Source organism: Zeugodacus cucurbitae, chromosome 2, assembly GCF_028554725.1.
Source record: "Zeugodacus cucurbitae isolate PBARC_wt_2022May chromosome 2, idZeuCucr1.2, whole genome shotgun sequence".
Taxonomy (NCBI): Eukaryota; Metazoa; Arthropoda; class Insecta; order Diptera; family Tephritidae; genus Zeugodacus; species Zeugodacus cucurbitae.
This window is the reverse complement of record NC_071667.1, coordinates 59,258,505-59,276,821: the sequence shown is the minus strand read 5'-3', so window position 1 is coordinate 59,276,821 and position 18,317 is coordinate 59,258,505. Positions and strand designations below refer to the sequence as shown.

General features: G+C 38.7%; 1 protein-coding gene across 4 annotated transcripts; it reads right to left on the bottom strand.

Annotated features, from left to right (window-relative positions):
- Positions 1–3,106: 3,106 nt before the first annotated feature.
- LOC105215853 (uncharacterized) lies at positions 3,107–17,164 on the bottom strand. Of its 4 annotated transcripts, none has more exons than XM_029042643.2 (18): positions 15,486–17,164; positions 15,238–15,416; positions 15,016–15,177; positions 14,811–14,950; positions 14,565–14,746; positions 14,095–14,498; positions 13,677–13,793; positions 13,474–13,616; positions 12,961–13,405; positions 12,737–12,769; positions 12,584–12,664; positions 12,415–12,521; positions 12,276–12,346; positions 8,643–12,207; positions 6,802–8,550; positions 6,282–6,700; positions 5,181–5,418; positions 3,107–4,095 (listed from the first exon to the last, which is right to left on the bottom strand). In XM_029042643.2, exons 1-18 carry the CDS (start codon positions 16,341–16,343, stop codon positions 3,662–3,664), a joined length of 9,327 nt encoding a protein of 3,108 aa, XP_028898476.2. In that variant the 5' UTR covers positions 16,344–17,164; the 3' UTR covers positions 3,107–3,661. The 4 variants fall into 4 exon arrangements, with proteins under 4 accessions (XP_028898476.2, XP_028898477.2, XP_011188316.2 ...); XM_029042644.2 differs by having other exon boundaries at positions 13,474–13,610; XM_011190014.3 differs by having other exon boundaries at positions 13,474–13,793.
- Positions 17,165–18,317: the final 1,153 nt, after the last annotated feature.

Genomic DNA, 18,317 nt, shown 5'->3' with positions numbered 1-18,317 from the left:
AATATTCCTTTAACTATTCAAACGTTAATTAATTTGTTTAACAGCGTTGACCCTCTTCGGAGTGTGCTCAATAATAATACAACGAACTTTTATGCTCACTGTTTTGTAGCTTTTTATATCAGATTGCCCTAACATTGTAATAAGTTTAGAACTTATATTACTAAAAATATCATTTTTTCGAAATCTTTCTAACCTACAAACGCGGAATTCTTATACAATTTTTGAAGTTTTAAAAAAGTGTGCGCTTCACTCAAACGTTAATTTGTTCACATAATCAACATTTAAACTGCAATAAAATATTTGAAAATAGCTGAAAAACATACAAATCAATTTATGATTAACTACCGTATGCGTTAGTACTAACTATTGGCACCTTTTCCTTATGATTTGCATTATCAATATGGCAATAATGGCAAACTTCTATTATATTCATAATTTAATTTTATTTTTTTTTCCTTTGAATTTTATAAATTTGAACTGTCTATCGTCTTGCAATACGAGATTCACCATGTAATACGGATAGTTCGATTCTGGTATTGTATCTATAAATATGTAGTTTTAATTTTAAGTACCCATACAACATATGAACAAGAAAGAAAAGAAAAGAAAAGAAAAAAAAAAAACAACAAACACCATGCATACAACACTGGAACATAAACGCATACATATAGACATTATTGTTTAATTTGAATTACAAATATAAATGAATTATTGTACGAGCGTAAGTCACCTTAATAATATAATATCTACTATAAAAATAATTGTTTTTATTTTTACTTTATTATTTTTTTTTTTTGGTAAATTTCTATGTTTAAAATACAAATTTAAATTTTTAACTCTAAAATCAATTTAAAAATTCTGCTAGTATTAAGGTATTGATAAAATAACTACAAATAAAAAGGCAAACAATTACGTTTTGATTTGATAATTGCTATACGGCAAGGATAAGTGTGTAAAGGTTTTTTCGAAAGGGACACTACAAAGTTGACCGATGAGGACAGCGAACGGCGTCATATTTTTCTCGCTCTTTTGACATTTCTCTTCATTTCATCGTGGAAAGATATGTATACGATCCAACAATGAGACGAAATTATTAAAATTTACTACCGAAACTCGGAGTCAGTGGCCTCAACTTTAAGAGCACTACGTTCTACGTAGCGATGAGGCTCATTTCTGGTTGAATGGCTTCGTCAATAAGCAAAATATGCGTTATTGGGTCATGAGTCACCATTGCATCCCAAAAAAAAAAAGATTTTTTGCTGTTTATGGGCCGGCGGGGTCATTGGGCCGTACTACTTCGTGATAATCAAGACAGGCATGTTACTGTGAATGGGAATCGCTACCACTCAATGATAACCGCATATTTTTGGAACGAGTTGGATGATATGGACTTGGACAATATGGGTTTGCAACAGGACGGCGCCACAAGCCACACAGCGAATGTCACAATCGATTTATTGAAAACCAAGTTTGGTGAACGTGATATCTCACAAAATGGCACAGTCAATTGGCCGCCTCGGTTGTGCGATTTGATGACGTTAGAGTATTTCCTGTGGGGCTACGTCAAGTCTAAGCCAGCGACGATTGATGAACTTTGTACGAATATCGAACGTGAAATTGCGCAGTATCGGCCGATTTATGCTTGAAAACCGTCGAAAAATGGGTTCAGCGTCTGGACATCTGCGAGCACCGTGCCCGTGCAGTATTTCATAAAATTTATAGTATGAAAAAAGTAGATTATCTTCGAAATACTTAAGTTTAATACTAAGTTTTTGGCGTTTTGCATAGAAAATAATTGTTCCGTTGGTTTTATGAGCACAACGTCGATACCATTAATAGCATTGAAATGCACTACATAACCATATACGATTCGAAAACATTCAGATTCCACAACCCTGAACGACGAGAGCGTAGACCTGTAAAAAAAATAAAAAATAAAAAATAAAAAAAAAAATAAATAAAAAATAATAATAAAAAAAAGAAAAAAATAAATAAAAAATAATAATAAAAAAAAGAAAAAAATAAAAGAAAATAAACAATAAAAAATAATAATAAAAAAAAAAAGAAAAAAATAAAAGAAAATAAAAAAAAATGAAAAATAAATAAAAAAACGAAAAAAAAAACAAAAAGAAAAAAAAGAAAAAAGAGGAAAAAAAGAAGAAAAAGAAAAAAGAGGAAAAAAAAGAAAAAGGAATAAAAGCGTAGATAGAAATCGACTTTAGTTGCTGCAAGCAGAACTACCTGAAAGACTGGTTCAAAAAGTGGTAACATTGTCAGCCCAAACAGATCTCTAGATTTTACTTACTTGCTACTTATTTTTGATTCATTTGAAAAGCAAAGAGAACGCTGGCAGTCCTCGGATCATTGATTATCAAGCTTAAGTCAAATATTTTTCACGAAATCATCGCTTTACCGCCTACATTAGGATTGGTCATACCGTTGTAAAATCATACTCATCAAGGACATAAACGAACTATTTACATACGATACGATACACATGCAATTTGAATTGAAACAATGTCGAAATGCATATTTAATACATCACATTTATTATTTACATTGTTCATCGTGATTTTATTTCGCGTGTGAACGTTTAAAAATCACTACTTTTTACAATTATTTTTTTTTTATTTTATTTGCTAATTTGCAACTTCAGTTGGCGTCAAAAGCTGAAAGAAAATAGAAAAATAAAATCCTTGCACATACATAGATATTTCTTTAAATACATACATATTGTGTAAATATGTACATATGTATAATAGGTCGATGAGAATTATTAGCTGCAGCAGGTGTTCTTTATTGAACGTGCTACACTTAAGATGCACGAACATAGGTAAGTGCAAGTGCTCGTAAAGATTCGTATGCCAAAAACATTCGATTCATTAAATCCACGTACCACATACATATGTATGTAAATGTGAATGCACACAGTAAGCCGTTTAATTAATTTGTTAAGCATTTTCGTTTCTTTATGTTTACCTGTTGCACATGTGTGGGTGTTAGAACCGGAAATAACTCTGATATATGCATATATGTACATACATATATGTTCCTTACTTAGTTTCGAATGTGGATAAGCCACGGACACAAAGAAAAGAAAGCAGTGTTTAATCTATGTAAGTTTCTTTTTTATGATGTATTTCAATGTATGTATGTATGTATGTTTTACTCGCATTCTAGTTGTATTTTTATCATCATTATTGTATATATGTATGTGTATTTTGCAAACTTTGTGTTTTCGCATTTTCAAATGTGACAAAACTATCGTTCATTTGTTACTTCTTATTTCGCAATATATATATATTTTTTTATTATTTTTCGCTTTCTTTTTTATTACTTGTGTATAAATTGCATTTCGGAAAAACAGTTGCGAATGACCGACCGACGAGCCGTCACTGTCACACGACAATGTAAACTGGTGCAGCAAAATTTGTTTGACATCTTGACGTTTTACTTAAATTGACAATTTAAGACTTTAACCGTTATAGTTAACATAAACAACACGTTGTCATGTGTATATTTGTTATTTGTGTGTGTGAGTTTATATGTATATATATTTATATGTATTCATATGTTCGAGCATGTATTGCAATATGTTTCACTTGTGTGCAGTTTTGTTAGAATAGAGTTTGGGCGCCAGCAACATCGCTGCCTTTTGTCTTTACCACCAACCATTAGCCGTCGTTGTGTTGGCAGAACTACTCGGGATGCCGGCAGCTCCAACACTACTACCGCCATTATTGTTACCACCACTACCGCTACCATTCCCATTCAAATGGCCGCCGCATTGCTCATCTGCTGCTGCTGATATTTGTAAAGTACTGATATTTTGCACAAAACTGTCCATGGCCGCTTCGTCTAGGTATGGAGAAGCGCACTGCGCATGTGGGCTGTGTGAGCTCTTCTTGATGAGCAGTTCGTTTAGGTCGAGTATTGCATTTTGTTGTTGTTGTTGTTGCTGCTGCTGTTGCTGTTGCTGACTCTCATATTCATAATTATAACGCTGATAGGATTCAACATCAGATTCGGTGCCAGCACTGCCTGCGTCGAGTTCATTCAAATTAACGAGATTGTTGGCTGCAAACATACCAGCATCTGGAAAATAATGAGAATAATTAAATTATTAAATTATGGTGAGACATTTGTATGTATAGCATGAGCTTATACATACTTAAATTACAGCTAAAATTATGGATATAGCTGGGGAAAAAACTTCTTATATAAATCGATTTAAAACCCGGTTCTATAGTGTGGGGAATTAAATATTCGTCATAAGTGAGAACTAAAGGGATTTTCGAAAGGGACGCTACAAAAGTTGACCGATAGGGACAGCAAACGACGCCATATTTTTCTCGCTCTTTTGACATTTCTCTTCATTTCATCGTGAAACGAGACGAAATTATTAAAACTTACTATCGAAATTCGGGGTCAGTGGCCTCAACTTTAAGAGCACTACGTTCTACGTAGCGATGAGGCTCATTTCTGACTGAGTGGCTTCGTCAATAAGCAAAATATGCGTTATTGGTCAGGCAGAAATTCACACGTATTCCATGAGTCACCATTGCATCAAAAAAAAAAAGTGTTTTTGCTGTTTATGGGCCGGCGGGGTCATTGGGCCGTACTACTCCGTGACAATCAAGACAGGCATGTTACTGTGAATGGGAATCGCTACCACTCAATGATAACCGCATATTTTTGGCACGAGTTGGATGATATGGACTTGGACAATATGGGCTTGCAACAGGACGGCGCCACAAGCCACACAGCGAATGTTACAATCGATTTATTGAAAACCAAGTATGGTGAACGTGTTATCTCTCGAAATGGCCCAATCAATGGCCGCCTCGGGCGTGCGATAGACGCCGAAGCACTATTTTCTGTGGGGCTATGTCAAGTCTATGGTCTATGTCAACAATCCAGCGACGATTGATGTACGAATATTGAACGTGGAATTGCAGTAGTATCGGCCTATTTATGCTTGAAAACCGTCTCCGTAGTCGCCATGCAAAATAAATCCGCGTTTCATACATAATGTCATCGAATGTACTTTCACAGGATTAAAGAACTGCATTCATATCCCAAATCGTTTGTAGCGCTCTTATTGAAAAACCCTTTACAACTTGTTGAGCATAACTGCCGTTTTTCGGATACTTCAACATTGCATTTATTGTTTAGCTTACCATTTCCGTAATCGGCTAAAGTCTCATTGTAATTGGACACAACATTTGGATGATATTTCGCCTGCTGTTCGCTCAATGCATTCTGTGTCAGTGATACTGATGTTGGACAGTGTTCGTATATATTCGTAGTCGTTGACGTTGGCCTACTCCGGTAGACCGGCGTGATTTCCACACGATGTGCCACCGGTGATGTCGTACTTCGTGTAAAATTCGAGTCGTTTATATTATGAATGGATACCTTAAAAATAAAAAAAAAATTGAATAGTTTTGATTCAACTAACTCCGCAATGATTGATTAATAACACTATACGACAAAATCGACTTTTTTTCTGGGTATTGGATAAATTATATAAATAAATTGAGTTCCTGATTCGAAGTTTGCCTCCAAAATCGAAATATTCGCCTTTGAAGTTCGAAAATTAGCTTACTGAAAACTCCATTTTAATTATAGTATTTAAGTTACCAAAAAAGTATAAAATGTGGGTATAATCAACATTTACTTCTTATTCAATTGGTGTGTGGTATCGATCAAGCTCATATGACAGATGATATAAGCGGTCGAAGTTGGATCTTTGAAAATAAACCAAAAGTTTGTATGCATTTTATTATTTCAAAGATATATAGTTTTTCATTTAAATGTTTTTTACTGCAAGATTTATTCTGAAATGAAATAAGTACGGATACCAATAGGAAAGTAGCTTAACCAACCACATTCACAACTGTACAAAATTTTCAAAAAATATCTTTTCGAACTTCCAACTTTAACCACTAATAACTTCTGTCATATAAGCTTGACCGACTCTTTTTATATACCATGTAGATTGTATTAATATTTTGGATTTTTTAGTAACTGTATCTGCCTTTTTTCGAACTTCGAAGTCAAATTTTTCGATTTTGGAGGCTAACTTCGAAAATCGAAGAACACACTTTTTTATTTATGACTCAAGTTCGAGGAAAACGTAAGTTTGATCCAATACCCAGTCGAGTATTCTACAGTGTAAGTTTTGGGCATGTAAAAGTATAACATAATCCGGAAAGTTCTTGTACCACTTGTGTTTTTATAATTTTCATTAAACTAAATAATTTTTAAACCCAATTCACCTCATTGCTAAGATTTTGTCCTGGTATTAAATTTTTCAAGAACGAAGCGTCGTCGTAGCGTATAACACCCGTATTGGTTATGCCATCCAAATATGAATTATAACCGGTGATGGTGGGTGGCGGTGAATCCTCACCGCAATTATGATGATGTAAATGGCAATCATTGTTGCTGTCGAATAGTGAACCAGCATTGGAGGAATGGACAACTGGTGTTGACATTTGACTGCTATTGCTTTGGGCTGACGGTGGAAAAACATCAACAAAACCGTTATAGTAGCTGGACTGTTGATATTTCTCTTGCAATGTGGCAGCAGTTAAGCAGCCACCTGCACCACCACCAACACCACTATTACCGGCATTGCCAACACAACCATTTCCTGCACCACCCAAGTAAGCTGCTGCCGCCGCCGCAGCTGCCACTGAAAATTGGAAATGAACGAATGGATTTATTAAAAACAAAATGTTTATGATAAGACTAAGCTGCTGGATATCTAGAATTTGAAAAAATTATTTAACTTACAGTTATCTGTACCCGGCACTACGGTGTTTTGCAGCTCTTGTCCAACAAATGACGGCCATTGCGGTGTGCCTTCCTTGCATTTCTGCTTTTGCTGTAGTGCGTTCTTGATTTCACTACCAATGGCTGAGATACATTTTTGTTGCGGTGATGGGCGTGCAATTATCGCTGCATCACCAGTCAAACCACCGCCACCACTACCAGCTAACGAGGTGCTGCCACCATTTTCATCGATGCTTGTACAGCTAATACTGATCGTGTTGTGTGTGCTACCAATTGTACCCGGACCCACACTGCCAGTCGACGAAGACGATGAGGCCGGCGCATTGCCGCTGCTCGCATTCGAACTGCTATTCGAGAAATATGAGAAGGCCGATGACGAAGAGGTGCTACTGCCATCGCCATTGTTGTTGGTTGAAATTAATTGGCTGCCAGCAGCATTTAGCTGTTGTTGTTGTTGCTGCTGCTGCTGATTGGCTCTAACAGCCTCAGCAGCGGCTTCTTGCGGCGTGTAATAGCTAACGTTGCCGAATTGGCGATAACCGCCCAACGCTAAGCCATTCGTTACGGCCTGGTGTAATGCTGGATTGCGTATGGTAAACATACCATTCTCATTCTTAATTATTGCAGCTGGTTGGTCCATTGGTATTGGTGCGGCTAGCGGCATTCCGCCAAGTGGACGACCGGGAACGAGTCCTGGTTGTTGTTGTAGTATAGTTGCCGCTGCATTGGCAGCACCGCCGTGGAACATCGGATTTCGTAAGGTTATCATCTTCGGCTGCCCGTTGGCATTCTGATCAGCTCCCATCTCACCAATACTACCGCCAATGGGACCGTTAGCAGAAGCGGCGGCGTTTGCAAGACGCGCATTGCTTTCTTGTTTTGATTTATTACGCCGCTTCTTACTTTTTGAAGGTTTACCACCAGCTGGTGCCGATCCGCCGCCTGCATTCATCTTTTCCAAGACTTTCTTGTTGTTATTATTACTGGTTGGATTTGCTTCGACCATTATGATGCCACTTTGTTCTAATGCGGCGGCCGCTGCTGCAACACCTGCATATGGCGCTGCACCGAAATAGTTACCGACCGGAGCAACAGGTGGTGCAATAATTGTTGCACCGGACTTGTGATGGAATGCTTGTGGCTGCTGTGCCTGTTGTTGCTGCAAGGGCTTGGATAGTTTTCGTATGGATTCGGACTTTTGTCGCAACTGTTCGCTCTTTACCGGATCCACTTTGGTGAGCGTAATACCGGGCGGTAACGACAGATTTTCCACTTGCACACCACGATTCAGTTGATCCATAATGCTTAGTGCGGGGACCATACCTTGGTACGCGCCATTATTACCACCATTACTGACACTCGCGTAACTAGGTTGCATCGGGGGTTGGCCATTTACATTGACACTTACATTTCCACCAATATGTAGCGCTTGGAGCTGTTGCGGCAAGCTGTTATATTGTCGTTGCTGCTGTTGTAGATGCTGTAATGACGGTTGTGGATCCGGTGGTATAACAACTTCATCGGGATTGAAGTAGCCCATATTGTTCGGTATGCCTGCACCGCAATCCTCATAGTTGTGGTGCGAATGTTGTTGTTTTTGGAATTTTTTATTGCGTTGGGCCTGTCGTTGTGCGCGCTTTGAGAGCGGTTTACCCTCAGCGCCAGCAGTAGCACTGGTCTGACTGACTTGATGGTTGGGCTCTGCAGAATGACGAGCCGAATTTTGATTCGTGCCGCCATTACCACCACCTTGTGAAGAAAGTTCAATTTATTATTGTTATGAATATATATATCTACGAATAATAAATATGCGTTAAATTATAGTACTATTAAAAACTCACCAGATCCACGACCGCCACGTTCGTAACGGCCACCGCCTCGTTTCAGACGTGAATCGCTTCCACCGCCATCACCACTGCAACCGCCGTTACCACCACCACCACCTCTACTGCCTCGCCCGCCTCTGTTGCGGGGTGGATCCTGCGTTTGAGTTTGTAATTGGCTTTGCATTTGTTTTTGTGATCCGTTTTCACTCAACTTTTGCTGTCGTGACGACTGGCGACCAGATTTCGATGGAAGGTCCCTTTGTGCGGAAACACCCGCCACAGAAGTAGCACCGGTAGTAGTTCTACTTCCTACTGCAGAAGTTTGTTGACTGCTCTGACCAGCTTGCACATTTTCCTTTCCTTTGGCTTTTCCCTTAGAGCTCGCCACATCTCTGTCTCGTTCGCGATCCCTATCTTTATCGCTCCTACGCTGTGTTGAGATTGAAGCACGTTGTTTTGTTTGTGACGATTGTTGTTGCGGTGGTGGAGGTGTGACTGTTTGTTGGTGTTGCTGCTGCTTTTTAGCGACGCCATCATCCTTACGCTGATCTTGTTGACCTTTCCTGTTTTGTGATTTTGGATTTTGCTGATTAGAATTAGTTTCTTCTTTTATCTTTCCGCTGCCAGTTTTTGTTTTTGGCTTTGCAATATCTGAAGTGGCAGTTGTTGTTGCCGTAGTGATGGCGTTCGATGTAATAGCCGGCGTGGCTTTCGGTGCTACCTTTATTTTAGATACAGGCGGGTTCGAAGTTGTCTTTTGAGGTGTAGCAACAGCTTGGCTCTGCCGCTGTTCATCTTCCGAGTCTGTTTCATCGTAGCTTGACGAATCTGAATACCATTCGGAATCGGAATCCTGCGTATGCAGTGTTGCAAATGGATTATTATCGAACTGACCATTGTCTATTAAACGTTCGCGTTGAATACGCTCCTTCTTACGTTTCTTTCGCTTTTTCAATTCAATTTCGTCTACAACATCTTCGGCAGGTTCAGGAGATGGCGATTTTGCCTTCTCTTTGCTTTCAGTTTCGAGCGGTTTTTTATTGCCACCATTGCCCTTATTTGTTTGCGATTGCCCCTTAACTACGTCCTTTTGTTTTTGTGACGGCGTCACTTTTTGTGTTTGAATTAAGATTTTCTGTTGCTGTATGGCAGATTTGCTTGTCACTTTCTTGTTCTTACCCCTATCAGCAGCACCTAATGTCGGCTTCTGACTGCTCACGGAATTCTCCCTCGTGTTCATTTGACTATTGACTGGGGTGGCGGATAACGATGTGCCGGCAGAGCACGAAGTAGTTGTGGAAGCTGAACGCCGTTGTGATGCTGTCATTAATGCTTTACTGCCCTTCTTGGCTGCGCCTTCGAGAGCCTCCGCTGTGGAGACAGATGTGGTGGACGCCGACGGTGTAACCGCATTCTTGCCAGTATTATGCTTTGCTTTTGAATTGGAAGTGGCTGTTTCATTCAGCAGTCGTTCCGTTGGCTCATCAGCTTTCGATTTATTCTTTTTGCCCCCTTTTGGTTGGTTTGCTTTCTCTGCACGCACACGCTCCTGCTCTTGGCGTAGTTGTTCTTCTTTAGCCGCTGCCAAAACTGCTGCCTGTTCTGCTGCTAATTTTGCTGCACGACGTCGCTCCTTTTTGAGTTGCGTTTTGGACAAAGGTGGCGGCGGTATTGTTAGTGATAGATGATCCGCTGGCATTTCGTTAGAAGTAATGGGCGGTGGTGGCGGCGGCGCCTGCATTGGCAGTGGCAAAGGTATTTGTTGTAATGGCAATTGCGTCATTGGCGGTGGCGTCGATGTTGGCACCAATTGTTCATTCACAAATGAATAGAGTAACTTATCTTTGTCCGCAGGATTGATTTTGGCGCTGACAGTAACTCGTGGTTCCGTGACATTCGACAATTGTTGTAAGGGTAGTTGCGTCATTGGCGGCGCCGTAGTCGGTACCAGTTGACCATTCACGAATGTGTAGAGCAACTTGTCCTTATCCGGAGAGCTACCCTTGGCGGTGACCGTGACACGTGGTTCTGGTACGTTTGGCAAGTTAACGCGGCGTATTGTGACGATGCGCTTGGAGGGGTCCGTATTCGAGTTGCAAGCGGCGTTGGCCGCCATGGCAGCGACAACATCGGGAGAGAGTGTTTGATGGGGTGGCGGTGCATAGCACATTGGTGTCGGCATGGGTGCGCGAATCATACCGTAACCCGCTGTGGCAGCCCCAGCACCTAATGTAGCGCTTTGTGAAGACTGGAAGTCAATTTGGTAAGGAGAGAATGACGCGCTGGGCACATTGGCATGTGTATAAGCAGATGGCAGGACATAATTGCTGCTGCTGCCAGGCATAATACCCGTTGCGGCGTTCAGGTTATTAATACCATCAATGGCGTTGGCCCTTGTGGATGGCACACTTGAGCTGGCATGGATATTAGCGCTCACACTTGTACCGGCACCGCTGGCGTTCTCCTCAATTGCTTTCAACTTTTCTATTTGTTGCTCCTTGGTGGGCAAATAGGAGAATTTGAATTCAGCATTTGTTTGCTTTACCGTGGCAATCAACTCCAATATCACAGTTTCCACTCTTCCCTTGGCGCGCTGCAGCTTTTTAATGTTTATTTCGAGTTCACACATTTGCTTTTTGTCACGTTTCTTACTGCTCTTCAGCAGTTTGAGTTTGTGTTTATCCGTGAATTCTTTGAAATAAATGTCTTGAAACTGTCCGCGCAGATCCTGCAGTTCTATAATACGTTTTTCCTCCTCTTTGCGTTGCTTTTGCTTGGCCTTCTTGGCAGCTTTCTTAGGATTGGTAGTTTGCGGTTGCGGTTTTTTGCCGTTACCATTGCAACCACCCGACCCGCCTTCGATGTAGCTCAGCGTTTCATTTATCCACTTGCGCACCTTGGATTGATCACGTGAGTAATTATCTAGGAACTCTTTCGAATAACTGTTCAGATAGACACTAAGCACACTCAAATCACGTGAACCACTACCACCGCCACCCTTCTCGCTGCCACCCGAAGCACTTTTGCCATTAGCTACCTTGCTAGCGGCAGCCTCCCGATTAGCTGCTTCCCAAGCGGCAGCATTTACACTCGTGCTACCGGGTTTCTTTGCCGCTGGAATGCTGGTTGAACCGACTACTGTTGATGGAGTAACTTTTTTGCCAACACCATTCGGCGTTTCCGTGGTGGTGGATTGTGCCGTTTGTCCACTAGTAGCAGTTTGATTCATATGCAAATGACTGATACGTTTACACAATGTACTTAGACAAACTAAGCTGTCATCGTCGTCCTCCAACTTGTTGCCAGTGAGATTGTGTGTTTTAGAATTGGCCGCGGCGGTAGCTGCTGCTGCTGCTTTAGCTACCGCCTTTAAAGAAGGTGGCTGCTTTGTGCTCGTGCTTGCTGCTGGCACTGTCGTCTGTGCAGCCTGTTGCGGTGGTTGCGGCGGCTGCTGTTGTGGATCATTGGCTACTGCCGCTGCAGCTGATGCTGCTTTCATGTTTTTACGTGCATTTATCAGCTGCGTCAGTTTTTTACGCAATCTATCACGCGTCTCGTTCATGCGTGCGTGATTGCACTCCTGCGAGCGGAAAAATAGTAGTAGATAGTTATTCGTGTTTGAGATATTACAGAAACTCATAATAATACCTTTTTAATGCGCTTTTTGCTGGAATGATTTTCTTTGCAATGATCACCCAAATCCGAATGATCAAAACAGCCTACAGAAAGAAAAAAGAACATAAATGGTATTATAAAGCGGAATTTCGCAAGTATGTAAGTCACATACATTTTTTCATTTTCTCCTTGCAGTTCTTTTTTGGATGATCTTCAACAGTTGTAGTTGCTTCGATATTGGTGATGGGCGGTGGGATTTGGTCATTCAATGTCGGGCTGCTATAATGAGAAAATAACTTATTTATTTTTAACTTTATATAAATATGTATATATTTACATACTTTTGCGTATCCTCGAAATTGAGTAGTTCATCCAATTTCTTTTGAATTTCCTCGGTGTGTACATCAACAGTAAAAGCAAAACTGAAATTCAAAAATATAACAGTTATATATGTATGTATATATAAAAAAGTAATCTCTCTATATAATACTTACTCTGATTCGACTTGACTTTTAAAAGGCGATAAACTGTAGGCAAATTAAATACAATAAAAATATTATTAGCAAATTATACTAAAATTATCAACTAATTGTATTATACAGATTTGTATCTATATAAGGAATAACGGTTTACAAAATTTTTTTAGGTAATATTTGAGGCTATTGACTCAATAAATTGAAATATTATTAATTATTATGCATTAATATATCAAGCTTACCTTTTTATTTTATCTAGAAACTTCACGAACTTTGTGTCGTCTTTGTTGCCTACTATTTTATCCGTGCACAACTTAATGTCATTATTCTCCAACTCAAAGTAGCTTAAATTCAATGGACACTTAAGATCGAACTCCATGAAATATCTAGCATAAAGTGATATTATAAATGTCCAATATATCTTCACTACAAGATCGTGTACATCTGCTAAATCGAATCCAATGTTGAAAGCAATCATTTTTCGATTATAGAACATTATGTTTGGCAGTATAGCACGAAGTTCTTCGATACTCATCGACAGCTGCTGATAGTATTGCACCAAGTGCAGCGACAGAGTATGTGTCACTTCGTTGTTGAGTATTTTACGCGCCAACAAGCAAGCTGGACTTGTGCAATCTTTACAAAAATACTTCTCGTCAATTGTTGCATATCTATAACGCTTTCGATCTGCGTAATTATCAAATAGAATATTAATAAAAAACCATAGGGAATCGTAACTATTGTTGAGTACATACTATTTAAATGTTGAAAAACAGCCCATGCTATATGGTATTGTCCCAGCTCTATTATGTCGTCCGATTTCGCTTCAATGGCCGGCAATGTGGTGCACACTTCATCGCCCAGTTCATCTTGTGTCGAGCCCTTACGTTTGCTATTACTTCGTACAAATGATAGAAAATCATCACTTGTGCAAACATTTAAAATTTTCGATTCATACAGATTAACTTCCTTTTCGATCAGTGATTGCGCCATACACTTGTAGCAGCTATTATCGGCATTGCGACGAGGTGGTAATGGTCCCCCAGCAATAGAGCACGTAATGCATTTGCAGTTCCTAAATAAATATTTAATAAAAAAAAAATAATAAAAATTTATAATAAAAAAAAAATAATAAAAATTTATAATAAAAAAAAAAATAAAAATTTATAATAAAAAAAAATAATAAAAATTTATAATAAAAAAAAAATAATAAAAATATTAATAAAAATGATATTAATAAAAAAAATGATATTAATAAAAAAAATAAGAATAATAAAAATAAAAGTTATTTTAAATAAAAATCAGTTTCCCACAATTTACAATAGTTTTGGACATATAAATACTGTGTTATATATATAATCAGCTCATTAGCTCACTCTGTATGATACTCCAACAGCACATTGCATTTCTTGCATTTGTCATCGCACACCATGGTATTTGGTGGTTTGAAAAATCCATCTGGCCATTTCATTTTCGTATATGCCATTATATTTTGCCAGGCCAGCCGACGATTTTCCAGACACTGGAAGTCGTAGAAATCATTGTCATCATCGAATTCCTGCAATGAGAAGGCTATCGCATCCTGTACCACCGTGTCGAATATGCGATGGACATTTAGTAGACATTTTCGACGTTTGCGTTCCGCTTCGGACAAATTGAATTCGTTAAGTTCATTCCAAACATCCGCCCAACGTTTCTCCACACACGTCATTTTATCATCGAACTGTATGTACTTTTTAATAAGTGAAGCATGTCGCGATGTTAGCTCGTCCTCTTTCAACTAAATTAATTAAAATACAAAGAGAAATATAATAAATATTTTAACTGAAATAAAAATTATGCTTACAGTAATGATACATGCCAACATAGTATCAGTGAGATTGGAGTAGACATGTAGCTGATATAAGCGTTGACAAAGCAATGTCCAGGTTAGGTTGAATTTGCGTAAAAAATCATTTTCGAATGCAAACAAATAGCTTGAAATTTGTTCTGATATGCGACACAAGTCATCATAACCGTCCAAAATATCTGTAAAAGTAGATGTATATTATATGTATTGGATACTGTATATTATGTATGGATATATACGTACATGTTAACATTTCCTCTGCAGGTATTTTATTGTTGTCAGGTTCAACAATTTCGATAAAACCTTCCGCATACGCCTTAACGATGCACTCTACGTGAAAGGCTAATATTTGCAACAACAGCAGTGGATTGTTTACCATAAGTCTGGAATACAATTTTTTTTTTAAATGTTATATAAAGAGGGTGAGAGGTTTAAATTTTACACTCACATGGAACTAAAGAGCACGAAAATCATATTATCTGATAAGGAGTCATCATATATGAAATCCATATGTTCAGCCTTTTTATTGTAGACAAAACCACACGCTATCCAGTATATCTCCTTATTAGCGTCCAAAAGTTTTTCAAACTTGTTGTAAGCGGTCCGATTTCTGTGAATATAAATTTAGGATAAAAATCATAGTTAACACGGTAGAAAAACATTTACTTACTTCAACATTGGCCCGTACGCCTTTATTAGCACATCCAGTAACATTACTACCATGTGCGCCGTCTTAAATTGCTCTACCATTATATGTATGACAATTTCGCGATATTTCAAGCAATTTTTACACGAACAGAATGTAAAGAACTCATCGTTGCTATGTTTTACATGTATGTTGGATGCATCCTTCATATTTGTATAAAGAGAAATTCATTAGTAAATATAAGTTTAAAGTTTTCTTTCAAATCCTTTTACCATGAATGGACTAAGTGTGCGATGCTTCTTGCTAACAGCAAACTCTGCTATAAGGCTTTTTTTAATATCCACCTCAATTACATTGTCTTCGCGCTGACTCAACTGTGTGAGCGAAACAACATTTTTAATGATTAATTGCACTAGCAAATGTGGTGCATGTGGATCAAATGGTGGCAGAGAGAGTATCTTTGATAAAGCTGCAGTTGGATTCTTATCGTCCACCACCGACACACCAGGATCCGAAAAGGGCAGTTTGGATAATAACATTGAACGATCAGTGTCCATAGTATCTACATTTGGTTTTGGCGAAAGCAATAGTATCTCAGGCACATCGTCGTCGTCGTCACTGGAACTAGTACTGCTGCTATCACTATCTTGCCGTGCCTTTAATAGCACACCGCTCAATCGTGTTTCCTCTGTTGCAGAATCTTGGTGTTCCGCATCAGAATGTGGTTCGGTTTCAATATCTTCGGTCTTCTCATTGCTGCGACTTTTAAGCTTGAATGTTGGCTTGGCTTCAGCTAATAGCGCAGACTTCATGCTTTGCCAATCAAGTAGATGTGCACCCCCACCACTACCAGTGGCATGCGCTGCAGCAGCTTCTAATGCGGCTGCTAACTTAAAATGCACTGTAGAGAAATCATCGCCATCCGATGTTGAAGGCGAGGATGCATTAGATGACACCAACGTGCTCTTGCTGGTACATGGAGTTTCCGTTTCCATCCCGTCAGTAACTTCCGTCTTGCCTGACGTAAAAACAGCATCTGCTATTGGGGCAGTGCTAGAGCTGCAGGTGGAAGAGTTTACTTTTATGCGTCGTACACGCACTCGTAAATCTTTCGCCTTTCTTGATTCCATTAGTTGTCCTCAAAGTTATGTGCTGATTAATGCAGTTGCAATACAACTGCACCAGCACAATTTATTTTCAATTGACTTGATGACGCTGCAGTACCTGCGACATCTACAACGATGGCGATCTTTCGCGCCCGCACTTGCAATCGGCACGATGTGTCGTTGAAAACGGACGAGGTCGCATTTAAAGAACAGCTTTATGCTATCAACTCAATCACTCTTTTTATTGGATGCATATATCTTAGACATAGAAATTGTCTAATTTATCACAAAACTATGTATATTTTCGATTTAAGGCAATACTAAATGTAGTTGCACGCGCCACTTATTCGTTAACTTGTTCGGTTGGTATTCGCTACTTTATTTCCGTATTTCCCACCATCCGTGTTTTTCTATTTTGTCCATCTTTTCTGTTATTTTCTATTTACTTCATTCGCTACGTGCATTTTTCGTTTTGTCCGCTTGCAAAAACGTTCGCTGCAAACTTGTGTCCAGAAGCAGAGCCCAACAAAGCGCATAAAAACAGCGCAACGCGGTGCGGGCAGACGAAGCCCAGAATTTCCGCGACACTTTCACTCGGTTGCCGCAGCCACAAATCTAAATTGCTCTGAGCAAGTTTACTTCTTTTTTGTTTTTCTACAGTACCCACGCACTTTTCACACTTTTATATAACTCAACTAAAGCAAAATATTTTAATTTTTATAATTTTAATTATTTTATACACTTGTATAATGTCCTTTTGTTTAATTTTCCCTTTTTCCACGGATGTATGAAATTTCCTCGTTCTGCGCTTCGTTCTCTATTCGTCGTTTAATATCGTTCGTGAGAGTTGCATCGAACTTTGTTTTTCGCAGAGTTGCACAAATCGGTAACATAATTAATTAAAAATCGAACGGAATTGTTTACAATCTAATTTATCAACTTATAACATATTAAAAGCAAAACACACTTATGAAGACATTAATAATTAAAATCTATAATATGTGGAAATTTATTGAAATAATATTAATTGATTTAAAGGATCTGTGCTAAATACATATTTGGACATTTTGGCAACACTGGTGTTAAACAACAATACCGCTCGAAAAGGAATTATTTAAATTTTTGAATAAAGAAATCTTGTGTGGTCATAAACGTTTATTTTAACTATAAATATGTTGATATATACTATATAAAATATAAAAACTAATTAGAATTAACTGGAGATTGACATTATGATTAATCGGTATCGGAGTTATATATAATTTGTTTTTCGAACTGGTACATCATAATATTTGCAGGAGGTCCTTGTATTGTATAATGGAGTACATATAGGCACTGGCAGTGCATTGAATAAGTGCCTGCATGTTATTCTAGGCACACGACTGCTGCATATATGGTTAAGGCAATGGCAATTCCTTCTTTTATCCGCGCTCAATTAAGCTTGAGTTGTTAAGCTCGCGCTGCACGGAGATGCATTGGTATTTCGTGGCAGCGGCTGATGAGCATGGGTCCGATATAAATATCAAAATATTAATAACATTGTCGGAAAGAGTCTCAACATCAAATTGGGCTGCCTCCGCATCCTATAGGACACACATTTTCTCACTTATTCTCATATTGGGTTTCGACTAGAAGCGTGGCTTTCACAGAGGTGCGTATGTATATGTGGAATGTCATACATACACACGTAACATAGCATATATATAAATGTTGCGAAAAGTTGGCAGAGAAAGCATATTCCAAAAACCGGTTTCCAATAACATCCGGCACAACTGGTCATTTCCCACTTGTGCATCTTATCAACATATGATTTTCTAACTTGTATACAGTGTGTTTGTATATGTAAGTTCGGTTTTAAGCACATAGCTCAGGCAATAGAACATGAAATTCGTACGAACGTTCAATGTTTGCGACTTGAAATGCCGAAAGATGATGCTGGAGATGATAATCAACACAATATTCCTATATGCAACGATTAATTAATATACTATATACAAA

What these genes read in the sequence shown, in the direction of transcription:
- LOC105215853 (XM_011190014.3), bottom strand. Translation starts at nt 16,343, where the DNA reads ATGGAATCAAGAAAGGCGAAAGATTTACGAGTGCGTGTACGACGCATA. An exon ending in TTTCTAGATAAAATAAAAAG is followed by an intron (nt 12,770 to 12,960) that starts GTAAGCTTGATA and finishes ATTTGCCTACAG; the next exon opens with TTTATCGCCTTTTAAAAGTC. An exon ending in GCAAAAAGCGCATTAAAAAG is followed by an intron (nt 12,208 to 12,275) that starts GTATTATTATGA and finishes TTCCGCTCGCAG; the next exon opens with GAGTGCAATCACGCACGCAT.